Source organism: Epinephelus lanceolatus, chromosome 13 (assembly GCF_041903045.1).
Source record: "Epinephelus lanceolatus isolate andai-2023 chromosome 13, ASM4190304v1, whole genome shotgun sequence".
Lineage (NCBI taxonomy): Eukaryota > Metazoa > Chordata > Actinopteri > Perciformes > Serranidae > Epinephelus > Epinephelus lanceolatus.
The window spans coordinates 696,446-718,337 of NC_135746.1; the positions used below are offsets into that span (position 1 = coordinate 696,446).

The window sequence follows — 21,892 nt, forward strand, 5'->3', positions numbered from 1 at the left end:
AAAATAAATGCATGTGCAGACAAAAGTTAACGTGCAGCACTGTTCCTAAATGTTCTCAATAAAATGTTAAAACTGAGAAGTTTAGACTTTAAAAAGTACCGAAATAAGGTACCGTTTGGTACCGGGACAGAATTCCAGATACCGGTACCATATCGGTTCAATTATGAACGGTACCCCACCCTACTGTCCACTGACAGTGTTTCTGTCTCTGACAGGATCACACTGTTATTCTGAGTGTGTGACATCATCATGAGAGGACAGAGCTTTGTGTTAAGGATCCAGCACAACATGGAAATACTGACTGATTGTACAAGCGTTATTAACTGTTATTATTACTATTATATTACATAATATCATCATCATTGTTTGTTTGTTTTTTAATTTCCCGTGCGAGCACCGAGGTGACGTCATCCCAAACCGGAGCGTGCCCTCATGAGGTGACGGACCGTCGTGTCACGTGACTCCGCCAGAAAATGGATTTGAAATAGTTTAAATTATGATGTGAAATAAAAACAATGACACCATCCTCTGAATGATGATGATGATGATGATGATGATGGTGTGTGTGTGTGTGTGTGTGTGTGTGTGTGTGTGTGTGTGTGTGCGTGCGTGTGTGTGTGTGTGTGTGTTGATCAGATGCAGATCCGTCAAAATGCCGGCACTCAGCTGGGAAACCAGCCTGCCTTCACAATAAGAGCACGACTTCCGGTCTGTTTATAATGAGCAGATATTCGGCTCGTTGGAGGTGAGTTTTTTTTATTGACAGAAAAACATACAACAATATTGAGAAGTGACACTCAGGTCATGTTGGCTCTCAAACAGACGGAGCACAGAATGAAACAACATTACGACAAATAAATAAATCATGGAACATGCATGTATGTGTTCATATGTTCATGTGTTCATATGTTCATGTGTCTGTCATACAGATTACTGTTAATTTATTATGCTGATCTGTTCTGTACGACATCTATTGCACGTCTGTCCGTCCTGGAAGAGGGATCCCTCCTCAGTTGCTCTTTCTGAGGTTTCTACCGGTTTTTCCCCGTTAAAGGGTTTTTTGGGGAGTTTTTCCTGATCAGCTGTGAGGGTCATAAGGACAGAGGGATGTCGTATGCTGTAAAGCCCTGTGAGGCAAATTGTGATTTGTGATATTGGGCTTTATAAATAAAATTGATTGATTGATGTGTTCCATGTGTTTGTCAACTTCAGTTTGAAACCAGATGCAATAAATATATTATTTGAATTGCTCCACATTTTCAGGCTGGTTGGAGATGAGCCAGGCCTGTGCAGCTTCCATCACCAGCGCTCGGAGCACAATGCATGCTGGTTAGTTTTGTGTCCGACTTCATCCCGACTTGCTCTGACGTGGTACAAAAGTGGACGGCGATAAAACCTCACAAAATCTGTTTCAGTTCCACATTCAAAAAAGGACACAGACAGACAGACAGACAGATGGACAAATGGACAGATGGACAGACAGACAGACAGACAGACAGATGGACAGACAGACAGACAGACAGACAGATGGACAGACAGACAGACAGATGGACAGACAGACAGACAGATGGACAGATAGACAGACAGACGGACAGACGGACAGACAGACAGACGGACGTGACTACAGGAGAGAGTTATTATTATATAAAAAGTGATATAAAGGAAAGAAGATAAATGAACACAGTTATTATTTAGTCTTGAGGGGACTGATTAATACTGACTCTGATCACCTGTCAAACAGGAAGTAGAAACATGTTGTAAATCTACTTCCGCCTGTTCTGGATCAGAGGCTGATCAATAACGAACTGATGTATCAATCAGAGCTGATCGCAGACTGATCAGTTTCTCTCACTGACTCTGACCTGGGCTCAGTCCTCCTCTCACACTGTCTGACGGCTTTTATTTTGACAGCTTCCGGTGGCGCGGTGCGTGTTGACGCAGCGGGTGGCAGCTGGTGCGTCAGGAGGAGACAGAGATGCCATAACAGCAGCATCATCATCATCAGCATCACCGAGCATCGGTCTGTCTGACTCCGTGTGTCAGTGGCTCCGGTACCGGCTCCGGGACGCCTCTCATGCTCTGTCCGCCCCGCAGCGCGTCAGTGCGGGATCTGATCGGCGGAGAGAAGCGGCGGAGGAGCGGCGGCAGCATCTGGAGCGGAGGTAAGAGCTGCAGGAGGAGGAGGAGGGGAGGAGGAGGAGGAGGGCAGGGCGTGGAGGAGGGAGCCGACCTGTCTGTCTGTCCGGTTATCTGTCTGTCTGTCGGTCCGTCCCTCCGGTACCGGCTCCTCTGCGCGGCTACAGGCCGGAGCGGCTCCTCCTGTCCGGCCTGTAGCCGCGGATGGAGCGCTGAGGCCCGGCGGGATGTTTCTGACGAGCCGCTGGCGTGTGTGTGTGTGTGTGTGTGTGTAGTGTGTTTGTGTGTGTAGTGTGTGTGTGTGTGTGTGTGTGTGTGTGTGTGTGTGTGTGTGTTTGTGTGTGTAGTGTGTTTGTTATCCCGGGTGTGGCTCGGTTCAGGTGAGACAGTGATGATGAGGATGAGGATGGTGATGATGTCACAGAGGTGAACAGGTTAACCTGCTCCAAGGACACTTCCTGTCAGGTCACGTGATGTTCAATGTAATGTGTATATTAATGAGCGGGAGCAGATGTGTCTCCACAGACAGGTGCAGCACGGTGACATCCCATCATGCTCTGGGGTTAGCGCAGAAACACTGAGCGTCTCAGTGAGGTCAGACTCTGTATGAAGAGGAAGAGATGAAGAAGTTCAAAGCTTCACAGCGACAGAGACTGTTCTGTATTTATCAGGGGATGAGATGTGAAATGATTTGGATGAAACATGTCCAGCTCAGATCTGGTGATGTGTTGTTTTTTTTATGTCCAGGAACTGTTGGGAATTTGAAATTCCAACAATAATTTCTGTTATTACATTTCTGGCTGTTAAATCATTGTTGTTGCGATTTTTAAAGAAAACATGTTTTCTTTAAAAATTGCAACTCAAATAAAAGCCAAAATTTATTGCCGAAAATTTTCCCCAAAATTACAAAAATCATCAATATTCAGAAGACGTGATTTCTGTAAAAACTGGCAGTAAAATAAATACAAATACAACAGTTTAAATCCTCTGAACCAAATAAAAAAACGTAAGCCCCCCCCCATTGAACAGACACACAGACGCTCACACGTTAACAGAAGAGCAGCTCTTCATCAGGTGACTGAGATTTTAATGCAGGACATCCAGGCCTTTTTCCAGGCCTTTTTCCAGGCCTGGAAAACGTAACTGTGAAATTGGAATTAGTAAAAAATTACTGAAAGTTTTGGAAGTCACTGAATTTTTGTTGTGTGTGATGAAAGTGTTGCGGTAATCTTCCACAGATAAGCTTCAACCTAACGTGACAGCAAATTTATTTTCTGTAGCCGTTGACATGGCGGAGCTTTAATATGTCTCTACCGTCATGTATGTTTCTTTATTTTCCCGCTGCGTTCGGTCTCTCTCTTCCCATCTGCCAGCCACCTGAAATGATGTTTGAATCAAGTCTGAATCTTGTTGTTTGAAAAATGCCGTACAGGCGGGACAAAAAGCAAAAACTATCATCATGAGTCCTTGAACAGTCCTGGAAAAGTTTTGAAATTTTGTGGATCAAAGTGTGTGTGAGTCCTGCAGTTACCTGAGTCCTCCACAGGAGGTCGTCGGAGTCACTGCAGGGTGAACACCTGGTTATTGTTTGATCAAGTTTTAATTTACTTTTTTAATTTTTCAAAAATTATTATATTCCTGAAAAATTCACATCAACAGATATCCAAAATATTTTATGCAAAAAAAAAAATTGAACTAAAAAAACATTTAACTTTTTAAAAACAGATCTGTGGCGCCCGCTGCAGGAAGTCTCTGTTTGCATCATCCTGTTTATATAACGATCTAATGAAAAACCTTTTAGCTCAATGGTTCATTGTTTCAGCCGCAGACAGCTTCAGGCCTCTGTCTGAAAACACCCTGATCTGTTGCATTAGATATTATTATAGGATATTAACTGATATCACAGACATGAACTCCTGGTTACACAGATGAACACACATCAGAGAGCTGAGTGTCTCTGATCAGAGGACGGATCCTCCGACCGCGTCACAGTCGGATGATATTCAGTCCAGCAGCAGGACCTCTGGTGTGATGTTACTGAAACGTCTCTGTCTCCACCCAGAGGACAGCAGGACTCACTGAACAGGTTGATGAGATGAAAATAATGTGAACAGTATAAATCATCAAACAGCAGCTGAGGGGAGACCTTCATGTCGTCACATGTTCGGCTGAGGGCTGTAGACATCATGGTGGTCAGGCGGGCTGGCGGGACAGTGAGGTGGATGAAGAGAGAGACCTGAGAGTTGGGAGAGGTACAGAGGAGCAAGGATGATGATGGCCTTAAAGGTGAGGAGGAAGATCTTGAGGTCAACGTGGTGTTTAACTGGGAGCCAGTGGAGCTGCTGAAGGACAGGAAGTGATGCGGTTGGTGGAGGAGGGTTTGAGGTTAAAGTCATGTGACTGGATCAATATGTGTAAGGGTTGGTGAACAGATGTTGTGATGTGGTCAGTGGACTGAACATGTGTAGCGCCCTTCTAGTCTTCTGACCACTCACAGCACCCTTTACACTGCATGTCACATTCACACAGTCACACAGTCACAGTCACACAGTCACAGTCACACAGTCACATTCACACAGTCACACAGTCACATTCACACAGTCACAGTCACATTCACACAGTCACATTCACACAGTCACACAGTCACATTCACACAGTCACAGTCACACAGTCACACAGTCGCATTCACACAGTCACATTCACACAGTCACAGTCACACAGTCACACAGTCGCATTCACACAGTCACATTTACAGTCACCTTCACACAGTCACATTCACACAGTCACATTCACACACTCACATTCACACAGTCACATTCACACAGTCACACAGTCGCATTCACACAGTCACATTCACACACTCACATTCACACAGTCACATTCACACAGTCACACAGTCACATTCACACAGTCACACAGTCACATTCACACAGTCACAGTCACACAGTCACATTCACACAGTCACACAGTCGCATTCACACAGTCACATTCACACAGTCACAGTCACACAGTCACATTCACACAGTCACAGTCACACAGTCACACAGTCGCATTCACACAGTCACATTCACACAGTCACAGTCACACAGTCACACAGTTGCATTCACGCAGTCACATTCACACAGTCACAGTCACACAGTCACATTCACACAGTCACAGTCACACAGTCACACAGTCACAGTCACACAGTCACACAGTCGCATTCACACAGTCACATTCACACAGTCACCTTCACACAGTCACAGTCACATTCACACAGTCACATTCACACACTCACACTCACACAGTCACATTCACACAGTCACACAGTCATATTCACACAGTCACACAGTCACACATTCACACAGTCACACAGTCACATTCACACAGTCACACAGTCACATTCACACAGTCACATTCACACAGTCACACAGTCACATTCACACAGTCACACAGTCACAGTCACAGTCACATTCACACAGTCACACAGTCACATTCACACAGTCACACAGTCACACAGTCGCATTCACACAGTCACATTCACACAGTCACACAGTCACATTCACACAGTCACAGTCACACAGTCACACAGTCGCATTCACACAGTCACATTCACAGTCACCTTCACACAGTCACATTCACACAGTCACATTCACACAGTCACAGTCACATTCACACAGTCACACAGTCACAGTCACACAGTCGCATTCACACAGTCACATTCACACAGTCACAGTCACACAGTCACATTCACACAGTCACACAGTCGCATTCACACAGTCACAGTCACAGTCACAGTCACCTTCACACAGTCACATTCACACAGTCACATTCACACAGTCACAGTCACATTCACACAGTCACACAGTCACAGTCACACAGTCGCATTCACACAGTCACATTCACACAGTCACAGTCACACAGTCACATTCACACAGTCACACAGTCGCATTCACACAGTCACAGTCACAGTCACAGTCACACAGTCACACAGTTGCATTCACGCAGTCACATTCACACAGTCACAGTCACACAGTCACATTCACACAGTCACAGTCACACAGTCACACAGTCGCATTCACACAGTCACATTCACACAGTCACCTTCACACAGTCACACAGTCACATTCACACAGTCACACAGTCACATTTACACAGTCACACATTCACACAGTCACACAGTCACATTCACACAGTCACACAGTCACATTTACACAGTCACACATTCACACAGTCACAGTCACACAGTCACATTCACACAGTCACACAGTCACATTCACACAGTCACATTCAAACAGTCACACAGTCACAGTCACACAGTCACATTCACACAGTCACACAGTCACATTCACACAGTCACACAGTCACAGTCACACAGTCACATTCACAGTCACATTCACACAGTCACATTCACACATTCACACAGTCACAGTCACACAGTCACATTCACACAGTCACACAGTCACAGTGACACAGTCACACAGTCACATTCACACAGTCACATTCACACAGTCACAGTCACACAGTCACATTCACACATTCACACAGTCACATTCACACAGTCACACAGTCACATTCACACAGTCACACAGTCACATTCACACAGTCACAGTCACATTCACACAGTCACACAGTCGCATTCACACAGTCACATTCACACAGTCACAGTCACACAGTCACATTCACACAGTCACACAGTCGCATTCACAGTCACAGTCACAGTCACACAGTCACACAGTTGCATTCACGCAGTCACATTCACACAGTCACAGTCACACAGTCACATTCACACAGTCACAGTCACACAGTCACACAGTCGCATTCACACAGTCACATTCACACAGTCACACAGTCACATTCACACATTCACACAGTCACATTCACACAGTCACACAGTCACATTCACACAGTCACACAGTCACATTTACACAGTCACACATTCACACAGTAACAGTCACACAGTCACATTCACACAGTCACACAGTCACATTCACACAGTCACATTCAAACAGTCACACAGTCACAGTCACACAGTCACATTCACACAGTCACACAGTCACATTCACACAGTCACACAGTCACAGTCACACAGTCACATTCACAGTCACATTCACACAGTCACATTCACACATTCACACAGTCACAGTCACACAGTCACATTCACACAGTCACATTCACACAGTCACACAGTCACACAGTCACAGTGACACAGTCACATTCACACAGTCACAGTCACACAGTCACACAGTCACATTCACACAGTCACATTCACACAATCACAGTCACACAGTCACATTCACACAGTCACACAGTCACACAGTCACAGTCACACAGTCACACAGTCACATTCACACATTCACACAGTCACATTCACACATTCACACAGTCACAGTCACACAGTCACATTCACACAGTCACATTCACACAGTCACACATTCACACAGTCACACAGTGGTGGTCGAGGCTGCCGTACATGGTGCCACCTGACACTCAGTAACCCTCTCACACACCGATGATCAGCCATCAGGATCAATGTGGGCTTCAGTATCTTGTCCAAGGATACTTCGACATGCAGACTGGAGGAGCCGGGGATCGAACGATCGATCTTCCAATTAGTGGGCGACCCGCTCTGCCTCTGAGCCACAGCCGCTGATAGAGTTAAATTTTGTCCCCAATCAATCAATAAATCAATATCTGTGCTGTGTTCAGAGGAGGCGTCAGAGAACAACCAACTGAAGGTTAACACAGTGTGACTCACTGATTCACACGTGGTCAGGTTTTCAGTGACGTGTCCCTTTAAAGGGTTATGCTGCTGTCAGGTCCAGAAGAGTTGCATCATGGGTGTTATGTAGAAATATAATCAGGAGGTGGCGCCGTCTTCTACACTGGACTGGCTGGACTCAGCTGCACATGCACAAAGCCTGGAGCAGACACAACAACAAGGGCCCGGCCCTGCACCCATCACTTCCTGTGCTGACGTCACTTACGTGTCCTTACACCTCACACTGCATGAAATAGTGCCAACACACCACACTGTGATCCTGCACACACACCGACGTGGTCCTGGAGTGTCAGCTCTCACCAGCGAGGATCATTTGTGTCGTTGTTTGATGACCGACAGTCCACAGCACTGAGATCTTTAAGGATGAAATGTGTCTCTCCTTTTTCCCAGGATGCTCTGGGGTTTCCCAGCAGGCCTGTGAAGATGAGTGTGACATCATGGTTCCTGGTGAGCAGCTCGGGGACTCGACACCGCCTCCCCAAGGAGATGATCTTTGTGGGCCGAGAGGACTGTGAGCTGATGCTGCAGGTGAGTCTGATCACTGATCAGGTGATTGATGACGTGTCGTCTCCTCTGATTGGTCGAGCCGACCACTGGCTGATTCTTTTCTCTCTGACAGTCTCGCAGCGTCGACAAGCAACACGCCGTCATCAACTACAACCCGACGACTGACGAACACCTGGTCAAAGACCTGGGCAGCCTGAACGGGGTGAGACAGGAAGTACAACACACTCTGACATCATAGGCAGGAACCTGGAAAATATGTAGGCGGGCTGAGGGAGGTCAGAGGTCACAGAGTTGTTCTTGTGATGGTCACATGACCCTGAACTATAAAGACTTTAAGTCAGTTTGAGAGTTCAGCTCTGAGTGTCTTTGAGCGCACAACAGTTACTGCAAGAGCGTGTACATACATGTATCTGTGTCGTTAACATGATGAAACATATGTTGTGTCGCTGCAGACGTTTGTGAACGACCTGAGGATCCCTGATCAGACCTACATCACCCTCAAAGTGTCCGACATCATCCGCTTCGGATATGATATCCTTCAGATGACGTCATCACTCAGTGTGTGTGTGTGTGTGTGTGTGTGTTTGATGATGTCAGTATGTTCCTTAACGTCCTCGTCACATTCTCACGTCTACGTGTTGGAGAAAAGTCAACACAAGGTCCCCGAGGAGGCTCTGAAGGTCAGTGTGTCATCTCAGCACTTACATGGTCATTGATCTGCTGATCAGCTGTCTGATCACCTGTGTGTGTGTGTGTGTGTGTGTGTGTGTCCTGTGGTTGCAGCATGAGAAGTACAGCAGTCAGCTGCAGATCAGTCTGAAGGCTTCAGAGAAGAAGAAGACGGAGCTGGAGGACCGAACGAGAGCTGAGAAAACAGCCAGTACCAAGAGCACACAGGGTGCCTGCTCACACTGATCATGTCGAACATTTTACTGTTGGAATGAATTCTAATGTTTTAAATTCTGATGTGGCTGAAATAAAATAAACCATGTGTGTGTGTGTGTGTGTGTGTGTGTGTGTGTGTTTTCAGAGGCTCCGGTGTGTCGGCCCACTCCTCTGTATGGTCAGCCGTCCTGGTGGGGAGAGGAGGATTATGGGAGTAAAGTTCAGACCAGCACTGAAACTCACGCAGGTGAAATAGCACTTCCAAAAACTGATGGGCAGAAAGTATGAGTAGCACTAGTCAGTCCGTCCGTCCAGTATTTTATTAATATTCTTGCAGTTATTATAAAAAGTTGTTCATGATGTTGTGTTTCCATCAGAAGTCCAGAAAGATGTCCCGTTGGTGGATCCGGACTTTCCTGGATCTCTGTCAGACTCCCAACCAAAGACCGTCTTCCCTTCATACCACCGTGAGCCGAGCTACTTCGAGATCCCCACCAAAGACTTCCAGCACCCCAAACCCCCGGGGGCGGAGCTTCATGAGATCCCCACCAAGGATACAGACACGCCCCCGGCCCCACCGTCGCCCCCCACCCCGACCCCACCCGTTGTTCAGAGCCACGCCTCCTTCACCATCGAGTTTGACGACTGCATGCCCGGCAAGATCAAGATCAAAGACCACGTCACAAAGTTCTCCACCCGCCAGAGGAAGCAGCAGGCTCCGCCTGCCAAGACCACCATCACAACAGCCACACCTACAGACGTGATGTCAGCAGAGAGCAAGGTGGCCGATTGGCTGGTTCACAGTGACGTCAGCATGATGAGAAGACGCCCGACGTGTGAAGATGTTTACAGCACCAAGAGTGACCTCGCCATAAACATCAAGACCCTCAAAGGTCGGTATCATTAAAGGAGCATCCCACTGTTTTTACTGTGACAGGTTGATTAATGTTGATGATTTTGTTGTTGTTGTCAGGTCACCATCACGAGGACGGGACCCAGAGTGACTCAGAGGACCCGGTTCTGAAAGGGAGGAGGAGTAAATCCCACCACTCTGTCCAATCAGAGCAGTCGGAGGCGTCGCAGCAGACGGTACAGTCCGGTCCTTCCAGCCAGCCGCCTGCTCCGACTCAGACGCTCCACCAGCCGCTGCAGTACTCTCCGCCCGGACCGGCCCCAGCCTCACCTGTGGCCCCTGAGCGGCCCCTGTCCCAGAGTCCTCCTCAGGCTCAGTCCCCCACCACTGAAATACCAAAGCAGGGCCCCCCCGAGCACCTCACCCAGCAAGCCTTCATCATTGAGTTCTTTGATGACCACCCGCGTAAGAAGCGCTCGCAGTCCTTCACACATAACCCCGCCCATGCCGACTCATACTCAGCCCTAAAGGCCAAGCTGGAGCGGCGGAAAGGTGGCGAGAGGCCGGCGTCTGTACACGGCCACATCCCCCCTACCCAGCAGGTGACGGTTCCTCTGAAGGGTCAGGGCCACGGTGGCCCCCAGAGGTCAAGCTCTCTGAAGAGGGAGAAGACAGAGGGGGAGGTGGTGTCCTCTGCCTCCTCCTCTCGCTCCTCCTCGGGCATCACCATCAGACCCTTCGGCAGCGTTGGAAAGAAGTCCAAGCTCGCTCAAGAGTTCGCTGCTGAGTTCCTCAAGGATTCTGGGCAACGGGATTCCTCCCCAACCAGGGACAAGATGTCCCCTCCCCCAATGTCTGCACCACCAGTGATGGTGTCACCTCCTCAAGCAAGAATCCCCTCCCCCCAGGAACCTCCAGCACCCTCCTCAGTGTCCTACCCCTCCTCCCCCTCACAGCCCTCAGCAATGTCCAAGTCCTCAGTCCCCATCAGTGCTGCCGTCCGGGCCGCATCTCCTGTCCAGCCTCCCATGTCCCCCATGCTGCTCCCGGGTGTCCGCGCTGGAGACCCCAAAGCTTCTCAGAGGATGATGAGGAACGAGGAGGATGACAGCCTGAGCGACGCCGGGACCTACACCATCGAGACGGAGGCGCAGGACAAAGAGGTGGAAGAGGCTCGCAACATGATTGATCAGGTGATCACAGCGACTGTTAGCTCATGACCCCGAAGCATCTGTGGCTCAAAGAGCTGATGTAAGACTGCGATAGGTAGAAAGAATCTTTACTGAAAGTCCAACAACTGACTCGGGTCAGTGAACCAGAAAACAAGTAAAAAAGCAGCTGGTCAGTTAACTGGTAAAGGTCACTCTGCACTGAGACAGACAGGGTTTATTCTGAAGTATGGAGGAGCTTCATCTGAAGCTGTTCTTGTTGTAGGCGGAGCTACATGTTCCTTTTGCTGTAGCAGCACCACACTAACATCAAGAGAAGACAAAATCAAAGCTCACCTCAGAGTTTCTTTGTTGGGGGAGTAACAAAGGCGAACCTGTGTTAGAATATGCGAATGAGAAATCGACCGATGTAAACACGCTCTGCAGAAAAGGTTTTATCTAAAGTCCAGTTCAGACCAAAGATTCATGAAGGGATGAAACGTTTTAGAACGTTACAGAGAAAAGTGTCAGACGGTGGGTCGCTGCTGCTGCTGGCTGTATGTGCTTATGCCCCGCCCACACACACATTCTCATTGGCTGATGAGTTGGCGCTGGTTATTTATATTATTGTGGTGTATTGATTATGAATACAGTCCATCTGATGCTGGTTTTGTTTCATCACTGTAGCCAGTATCTCACTATCACTATCCTCATTCAGATTTTAAGAAGCTACAAATTATATTCAGCCACAAAATAAACCTGAAAAGCTGCAAATCAGAACGAAGCACAGAGAGTTGTTGACTAGAGATGATACGCCGTCTCATGGCGGTCACTTCCTGTCGACGTTACAGATCAGAAGCACAGAGAGTTGTTGACTAGAGATGATACGCCGTCTCATGGCGGTCACTTCCTGTCGACGTTACAGATCAGAAGCACAGAGAGTCGTTGACTAGAGATGATACGTCGTCTCATGGCGGTCACTTCCTGTCGACGTTACAGATCAGAAGCACAGAGAGTCGTTGACTAGAGATGATACGCCGTCTCATGGCGGTCACTTCCTGTCAATGTTACAGATCAGAAGCACAGAGAGTTGTCGACTAGAGATGATACGCCGTCTCATGGCGGTCACTTCCTGTCAATGTTACAGATCAGAAGCACAGAGAGTCGTTGACTAGAGATGATACACCGTCTCATGGTGGTCACTTCCTGTCGACGTTACAGATCAGAAGCACAGAGAGTTGTCGACTAGAGATGATACGCCGTCTCATGGTGGTCACTTCCTGTCGACGTTACAGATCAGAAGCACAGAGAGTCGTCGACTAGAGATGATACACCGTCTCATGGTGGTCACTTCCTGTCGACGTTACAGATCAGAAGCACAGAGAGTTGTTGACTAGAGATGATACACCGTCTCATGGCGGTCACTTCCTGTCAACGTTACAGATCAGAAGCACAGAGAGTTGTTGACTAGAGATGATACGTCGTCTCATGGCGGTCACTTCCTGTCGACGTTACAGATCAGAAGCACAGAGAGTTGTTGACTAGAGATGATACACCGTCTCATGGTGGTCACTTCCTGTCGACGTTACAGATCAGAAGCACAGAGAGTTGTTGACTAGAGATGATACACCGTCTCATGGTGGTCACTTCCTGTCGACGTTACAGATCAGAAGCACAGAGAGTCGTTGACTAGAGATGATACGTCGTCTCATGGCGGTCACTTCCTGTCGACGTTACAGATCAGAAGCACAGAGAGTCGTTGACTAGAGATGATACGCCGTCTCATGGCGGTCACTTCCTGTCAATGTTACAGATCAGAAGCACAGAGAGTTGTCGACTAGAGATGATACGCCGTCTCATGGCGGTCACTTCCTGTCGACGTTACAGATCAGAAGCACAGAGAGTCGTTGACTAGAGATGATACGCCGTCTCATGGCGGTCACTTCCTGTCGACGTTACAGATCAGAAGCACAGAGAGTTGTTGACTAGAGATGATACGCCGTCTCATGGCGGTCACTTCCTGTCAATGTTACAGATCAGAAGCACAGAGAGTCGTTGACTAGAGATGATACGCCGTCTCATGGTGGTCACTTCCTGTCGACGTTACAGATCAGAAGCACAGAGAGTTGTCGACTAGAGATGATACGCCGTCTCATGGCGGTCACTTCCTGTCAATGTTACAGATCAGAAGTACAGAGAGTCGTTGACTAGAGATGATACGCCGTCTCATGGTGTTACAGATCAGAAGCACAGAGAGTCGTTGACTAGAGATGATGCGCCGTCTCATGGTGGTCACTTCCTGTCAGCGTTACAGATCAGAAGCACAGAGAGTTGTTGACTAGAGATGATACGCCGTCTCACGGTGGTCACTTCCTGTCAGCGTTACAGATCAGAAGCACAGAGAGTCGTTGACTAGAGACGATACGCCGTCTCATGGTGGTCACTTCCTGTCGACGTTACAGATCAGAAGCACAGAGAGTCGTTGACTAGAGATGATACACCGTCTCATGGTGGTCACTTCCTGTCGACGTTACAGATCAGAAGCACAGAGAGTCGTTGACTAGAGATGATACGTCGTCTCATGGTGGTCACTTCCTGTCGACGTTACAGATCAGAAGCACAGAGAGTCGTTGACTAGAGATGATATGCCGTCTCATAGTGGTCACTTCCTGTCAACTGCCAGCATTTTACAGAACGGAGCGTTGACAGTAGTTGTTTGTTTCAACTCGTCTTGCCATGAATCTTTGGTCTGAACTGGACTTTAGAACGAGAACTACACTGAACACAAATTTAAACGCAACCCTTTGTTTCTGCTCCCATGTTTCACAGGTTTGAGTTCTCAGACTTTTTTATGCTCTCAATAGATATATTTCATTTTTAAACTCCATGTCAGTCAAGTCTTCTCTTTTTTCAAAATCATCCATCTACCTGTCAGGTGTGTCTGATTCAGCAGCGTCATTACACAGGTGTGTGTCGGGATGCCATCCATCCATCTATTAATTTTCATCTGAAGCCAGGTCTCGGGGGCAGCAGGCTGAGCAAAGCACCCCAGATGTCCCTCTCCCCAGCAACACTTTCCAGCGCCTTCTGGAGGACCCCGAGGTGTCCCCAGGCCAGATGAGATATGTAATCCCTCCGGTGTGTTCTGGGTCTGCCCCAGGGCCTCCTACCAGTGGGGCGTGCCTGAAACACCTCCAGCAGGAGGCGCCCAGGAAGATCCTGATCAGATGCCTGAACCACCTCAGCTGACCCCTACCTCGTGGCGGGGCCTTGGGCCATGAGGCCTGGTCGGGCTCAGCCTGAAAAGATAACATGGAGCCGTCTCCCTGTGGGCCCACCACCCGCAGGGACTATCAGGGTCTGGTGCATTGTGTTTTTGGCGTGCTGATCACATGACACAGATGGAGCATGTTGTTAACATGCTGACTACAGGAACATCCACCAGAGCTGTCAACTGAATGTTTTTTTCTCGACCACAAGATGTCTGATGTTGTTTTTGTGAATTTGGCGGTACATCCAACCGACCTCTCGACCACAGACCAGGTGTAACCACACCAGCTCAGCACCACATCCAGTGTCTTCACCTGTTAGATTGTGTGAGTGCGGCCACCTGAACAGATGATGCAATACAACAATAAACAAATTTGCGACCTAAATTTGAGAGAAATATCTGAGTGCATAAAAAAGTCTTTACCTTAAATCTGTGTAAAACAGGAGAAGAAACAGACGTGTTGGATTTAAAGTCATGTTCAGTATCCTTCCATGTGAGATGTACTTAGATAAACGGTGTGTATTTAAATGCCCTCAGAGATGCATGAAACCTCTTTTCCTTGTTGCTTCTTCCTGTTGCCGTGACCCTGCCCCCCCCCCTTATGCATGCCCTGTGCTCCGACAGGTGTTTGGTGTCCTCGACTCTCCAGAGTACAGTGGTGTCAGCACAGGAGTGTATAGACCTGTAATAAATGATGGAAAGGATGAGCAAGCTAACCTGCCTAGCGATGGTAGCACTGTGGACCCGTTGCATGGCTTTATCCCCGCTGCCCTCAGCGCCCCCCTGACGGGCCCCATACAGGTAAACCCAGGTTGTGATCCCGGTGCATGCAGAGTGTTTTTATTCCCTCAGTTTCTCCTGTGGAGTCTCGTTGGACTCTTTGGTCCCACAGTTCTGCCGTTCATCATGTGGTTCTGGTGTCTAGGTTCCAGTTGCTGGTCTGGAAGGACCCAAATGGGTTTCCCGTTGGGCCAGTCTGGCAGACAGCTACGCTGAACCTGGTTCCACTCCACCTCAGGGGGAAAGCCTGGAAGGTGCTGTTAAATTCTGTCTGTGATGTAAACATGACGTGTGAAGAGACGGGTATCAAACCAGCGTACTTTGTGACCCCATGTCTACCTCTTACTAACCTGCGATCTGTATCTGTGTCATTGTTTTAGACTTTTTAGAAAACTGTGTTTCTTCTCAGCTAATTTAAATATTAACACTGGAACGAGACCCAAACTTAAAAAGCACAATCTCCAAACGCTTCTCTGCAAATGACCTCATCCATCGGTGATCTGTCCAGATGGAGAGCAGGAAACTGGAGACAAAGACTAACAACACGGATGTCTCTGATTTGTGTTTATGGCTGTTCAATCGATCAAATGAGGAAAAATCAAAAGCCACTTTAAATCCCGAAAATATCAGAACGCAAACAGCAAAACTCAGTGAGAGCAAAAACCTCCACCTTGAGTCTACTAATGTCAAACATTAATATTAAAGTGTTAAACGTGCCCCGAGTTTAAGGATGCTGTCACAACTTCCCTGTGTTTTTTAGCAATGACTTCGATTTGTAACTGCTTTTCACCAGGAAGTCCTCTGGGAACCTTTGACCTATAGTTGGTAGAAAACATTAGCGAAAGTTAGCTAACATTAGCCTGACAGCTTTTCACCAGACCTCTGGGAACAGTTGACCTAGTAGGTTGAAAATAGTAGTTAAAGTTAGCTAATGTTAGCTATAATTATAAAATAGTTATAGTCTGGATTCTTGGACACTTTCATCAGCTCGCCGTGTACCGATAGTGACATTAGCAGGTCTGGAGGACGAGGTCATTTGTAACGATGATCATGTCCACGCCGGACGAATCGGTCAAGTTGTGGGAAAAATAACTTTTCTGTTTTGTCTGGATCACAGTCAACATGAGCTTCAGTTTTCTGACGATAGCTGCTGCATCCAACACTTTTATTTAGTCATGAGTCACTTTCCTCTTTATCCGATTCACACAGTATGTGGATTTATCACTTCTGTCCTCCATCTGGATTTTGCGCATCATAATAGTCACTTGATTGCTAACAGTTAATTACTGTAAAGCACTGTCTCCACCCCACATGGTTTATGTCAGAGAGCAGAGCATGTGGACGCCTGTGATGTCATGTTTCAGGGAGGGAAAGTTGCAGCAGTTGAGGTTTGGGCCTTGAGTCGTCTGTTTAGGAAAATATCATACAGATGAAGTAGAAGACATTTTTTTATGACACACTGGAATAACTTGAATTGTTTTTGTAGATTTGCGCTTCATGAGCCGCTCGATGGGAAGTTACAGCTACGATAACTCTGAATCGGAGTCCAGCCACAGCTCCAGGACGAGACGGCTGCTGCCTCAGGTGCCTCCAGAGAAGCTGGACAGTGTGCCTCCCAGTATCCTGATTCGCCACGAGCCTCACCAAGGCCAGGAACCTCTGGACCGGGTCTCTGGTCCTCCCCGTCCACAGGACAGCACCCAGCGCCTGGCCGTTCAGGACGATGTGGACCCGGACAGCCTGAGTGACGCCAGCCGCTCAGATGACACGCCTGTTCTGGAGAAGACAAAGAAGAATCAGGCCAGGACTGGATCTTTGTCTCCGGGGGCCGCTGGTCCTCACTTCAAGGGTCCAGAGAAAGTGTCTCCGTCCACTAAATCCACCTCCTTCTACATTGGTTCTGAAGACAGTCCAGGCAAACCTGACCAGGCCCGGAGCCCGGTACAGTCTGAGAGGATACGTGACCCCACAGCTAAACCTCCCCCTACCACTGTCCTGATCCGACACCTGAGTGGACACGAACCCAGGAGGACAGGTGTCAAACCAAACAGCTCTGCTCCAAACCTCCAAATACAGGACAAGGATTCTGTCCCCACTAAAGACAGCGGCATCTCGTCCATCGTGCGGCAGGAGAGCTTCACCAAAGACCGGCCCAGCGACACCGTCCAGATGAAGAAGCTTCCCCACATCTCCAGCCACCCGTCCATCAGAGACATGGAGCAGAGGAGGGACAACATCCAGGACACGCAGTCCTTCCTTCAGGAGGCCGAGGGGACTTTGTCCTCTCTGGACTCCAAGTTCCCCTCGTCTGGCTCTGGTCGTAGCTCAAAGAAAGGAGGCTCCTCCACCCACATGGACGACTCGCTCTCTGGTGAGTCAGACGTGGACACGGCGAGCACTGTGAGCCAGGTGAGTAGCAAAAACGCTCCAGTCAGCTCTGCTCCTAAAAAGCGTCCAGCCATCAGCAGCCTGCAGAAGGAGAAGTCCTCGTCCAGCCCGTCCATCCAAGAGAAGGGACGGCAACTCTCTGCCCGTGAACGGCTTTCTGAGAAACGCAGAAACCAGACGACTGCAGAGACATCGAGCAAAGCAGAGGCAGCAAAGCGCTTCCAGATGCGCCGTAGTGCGGGCAACCGTGGATCTCTGGATCTGTCAGAGGGCCAGCAGGGTTCTGGTCCTCACTGGACTGAAACAACATCATCTGACCATGAAATTTCCCGTCCGTCCAGCCGTAGCAAGAAACTCATCGCCCCCCTTCAGAAAGAAGACAACGGAAAGACGCCTAAGACGGCGACTCAGCAGGTTCTGACACGTTCCAACAGCCTGTCAGCGCCACGACCAACCCGGGCTTCCATGCTCCGTCGAGCACGCCTGGGCGAGGCCTCAGATAACGAGGGTGCTGAGACCGACCGGGGCTCCCAGAATTCAGACAGTATCACTGCGCCGTCCAAAGTGTCTGCCGAGGGGAAGAAGCTGTCAAGGCTGGACATCTTGGCGATGCCCAGGAAGAGGACCGGCTCCTTCACGGCTCCCAGTGACAACGAGACATCCTCCACAGGCCGCACCGCTCCCTCTAATCGCAACTCTGAGTCTGTCGTCACCACCAGGAAGACATCTGTGGGCGATGCCCGCCAGGCAGCTAGCAAAGGGGGTGGAGCTCAGGGGAAGCAACCACTGACCCGCACCCGGTCCAGCGGAGCCAAGTACCCCAGCAGCGGTGAGTCCTGACCGGATTTAAAAGTTTCTGTCTTTGTCATACATACGAATTTTATCATAATGTTGCTTCTGTCCTTCAAGGTCATTGAATCTCTTAATGAGGAAAATAACAAAACACATTATTTATCATTTAATAATTTACTGATGAGCCAAACTTTCAGATGTGCAAGCACAAAATTTGGTGCATCCAGAATGTTTCACTGCACCTGTTGGCACCACAGTGGCACATTTTAAGTGTCACCTTTTCAGTCAGTTTCTATATGCAGTGGTCATTTCTTGAGGAGTGTAACGATACACAGGAGTCAAGCATTGGTTCAGTGTTGGTTCAAAGTCATTGAGTTTTGTTTGTTTCAACAAGTTCTCATCCCAACTTGTCAAATACCACCGCTCATTAAGTGGACCTACACGTCTAAATATGACGCGCTAGGTACCCTCCTGCATCAGTTTTGGACGTTTAGGGATGGCGTCTCAGATGATACGTTACAATGCATTACATGAATTGTCTTTTCAAAATCAACTTCTGTTTTCAAATAAACGCACAGTTTCAGCTCGTCACATGCTTTCAGTCTTTTTCAAACAAACTCACAGCAGAACACTTTGTTTGAGGTTTATTTCCCTCAGTTTAGAAAAAAAACATCGTAGTTTGGCCTAAAATTCACACGCAAAATGCCATCATTAGTCATTAGTCATACTTCTACTGTTATTATACACATATGACTATTGTCACACATGTATACTGTCAGATATTAATACATACTTTCAACATATTGTACCACAGTAGCCAGAACTATAACTATAATATTATTACTTTCAATAATGTTGTTGTAAGCTACTGTCATTACCTGCATCTCTCTCTCTCTCTCTCTGTCTCTCTCTCTCTCTCTCTGTCTCATTGTGTCATATGGATTACTGTTAATTTATTATGCTGATCTGTTCTGTACGACATCTATTGCACGTCTGTCCGTCCTGGAAGAGGGATCCCTCCTCAGTTGCTCTTCCTGAGGTTTCTACCGTTTTTTTTTTCCCCCGTTAAAGGGTTTTTTGGGGAGTTTTTCCTGATCAGCTGTGAGGGTCATAAGGACAGAGGGATGTCGTATGCTGTAAAGCCCTGTGAGGCAAATTGTGATTTGTGATACTGGGCTTTATAAATAAAATTGATTGAATTGATTTAAAACAAACAGGAATGAAAATCTAGAGCAGTGGTTTGCCAACTTTTTGTACCCAAGGTATCAAAGGGCCAAAGTCTGAAGGCTCACCTGTCTTTATATCTGTACACAACAGTTCCTATAACGTGTGTTATCGCTCGTCTTACACACACCTCGGGCTCTGTTGCTGTTGTAGCAGGCGGGTCTTCCAGCTGTGCCTTGTCATTTTAACTCGCTATAGTGAGACTGACTCACAGCCAATCAGCTTGTTGTGCTAACATCAGCGCATCAGAGTTTCCAGGTGGAACTTTGGTTCACATTGGCTGCATCAGTGTAACAAACGTCACTGGTGCAGCCAATGAGAATGTTTAGTTGCACTCTGGCGCCCCGTGGCTTCGTCTGATCACAGAATAAATCAACAAGATAATTGGAGCGGACACACTCAGTGCTGCAGACACATTTCAGTGCTCTAATCCTAATCCTCATCCCAAACAGTGAGTCCCGCTGATGAACATGTCTTCTGTTTGTATGCAGCAGACTGTCTGACAGATTAACATATTACAAGTTAATTTAAATCAGGCTTTGTTTCAGTATTCTGCTGCTGAACGTCTGCCCTTTCACTATCATTGTGGATCACGTCAGATTTCTGTCCCTGGTGAGTTCCTTTAGTCGAGCCTGCTGCTGTTACCATGGAAACACAGCTTCACAGCATCACTCTCCAGCATCATGTTTGGAATCAGGATTTGACTGCGCTTCGACACATGAATCCATATCCTGCCTGTCACTGAGGGCAAATACCAAAACAATATGATGACATTATGGATTCATCGTACTGAATTCTGTCGGTGCTCAGAACTGCCACGAGCCTCAGCAGCTGTTGCTATGGAGACGCCTCAGTCCACAGCTGTGACATTAGAGCTGTGTCACATTTAGAACAAAATGTCATCCTGAATTCATAAAAATCCCAAACTGAGCTCATCAGAAACATCTGAATTTATTCCACAAAGATCAGCCTCTCATATCACCTGCCACCAGCAGCACAGCAACAGAGGTGGATCTCTCTGATTGGGTGTTTTCAGCTCAGTGGTTGATTGTCTGTACTGGTGATTTCACCAGGAGACTGTCACGTCCATCACAGAGCTGACACTGCAGGAGGTTGTTGAGATTCTTCAGTGAAACTAATCTGAACTAAAATCTTTACAGGTTCCCGTCGCAGACAGAAGGGCTCAGACTTCTCCTCATCCTCTGAGGAAGATTATGAGACAAGTGCCGTGAATTCCAAAGCCAAACGCTCCTCCCATCCCTCCACTTCCTCCCAGACGCCTCGCCACCGAACTGCTGCCACCCGATCCAAGTCTGTCTCACTGGAGACAGAGGAAGACGAGGACCCGAGTGAGGTCGACCCCTACCAGAACTGGTCCACGCACAGTGCCGAGATTGCCAAGTATAAAAACAATGAACTTACCTTTAATTCAAAGAGCAGCCAAACTTACGGTGTTTCTCAAGGTCAAGGACGCTTCCTTAGTAGGACGAGTCCTTCCAAATCAGGTCCTAGAGGTTAGGTACGACGCCTTCCTAGAATTTGGTGAGCACACATTGGGACAGGCCAGCGAGTGCCCAGGTGTACGTCCCTAAAAAGGCCCCGCCTTCAATTATGGCAAAGTGTTCACAAAGAATTGTGGGTACGTCATGTGGATACACACACGCATCCCTGACAACTCTCTGAAGGAGGGAGTCGGTCCTCTGTAGAGTTTGAAGGATCCTTGACATTGGATCAGTCCTTCTACCAGATTGAATGATGTAGCCTCCTTGAAATTCAGGATCCGTCGCTGACTTTGAGAAGCACCATGAGATGTTTCCATCAGTTGGTCTTTCTCTAACGCTGCGTCCAAACCTTCCCGTTGACCTTGTGTCTCCCCTGCAGGCTCAGTCAGGACCTGGCCAAAGATCTGGCCATCCTGGCGAAGGAAATCCACGATGTTGCCGGGGACGGAGACTCGCCGGGCTCTGGCATGGGCACCGCCACCTCACCCAGCTCACTGCCCACCACGCCGGCCTCCACTATCTCTGCCAGGGAGGAGGTGGGCGACACTGCAAACCGCCAAACATCCCTATCAACCACCACACATACCACAGCCTCTTAAACTGGGAACACAGAAGGTTTATAACCTCAGTTATAAACTTGGACAG

The 21,892-nt window shown here is 48.1% G+C and overlaps 1 protein-coding gene across 4 annotated transcripts in view; it reads left to right on the forward strand.

The window, feature by feature from the left end:
* The first annotated feature begins 1,897 nt into the window (after positions 1–1,897).
* cep170bb (centrosomal protein 170Bb) overlaps positions 1,898–21,892 on the forward strand; it is a 31,323-nt gene continuing 11,328 nt past the window's right edge. For 3 of the 4 annotated variants that reach the window (XM_033648749.2, XM_033648751.2, XM_033648752.2), the window contains exons 1-14: positions 1,898–2,162; positions 8,288–8,425; positions 8,517–8,606; positions 8,857–8,935; positions 9,026–9,084; positions 9,188–9,302; positions 9,435–9,536; positions 9,667–10,182; positions 10,263–11,335; positions 15,186–15,362; positions 15,487–15,595; positions 16,828–18,558; positions 20,906–21,146; positions 21,627–21,783. In XM_033648749.2, coding sequence (XP_033504640.2) covers positions 8,321–8,425; positions 8,517–8,606; positions 8,857–8,935; positions 9,026–9,084; positions 9,188–9,302; positions 9,435–9,536; positions 9,667–10,182; positions 10,263–11,335; positions 15,186–15,362; positions 15,487–15,595; positions 16,828–18,558; positions 20,906–21,146; positions 21,627–21,783 — 4,554 coding nt within the window. In that variant the 5' untranslated portion in view covers positions 1,898–2,162; positions 8,288–8,320. The remainder of the gene's footprint in view (positions 2,163–8,287; positions 8,426–8,516; positions 8,607–8,856; positions 8,936–9,025; positions 9,085–9,187; positions 9,303–9,434; positions 9,537–9,666; positions 10,183–10,262; positions 11,336–15,185; positions 15,363–15,486; positions 15,596–16,827; positions 18,559–20,905; positions 21,147–21,626; positions 21,784–21,892) is intronic. The other variant, XM_078173606.1, reaches the window with a different exon arrangement.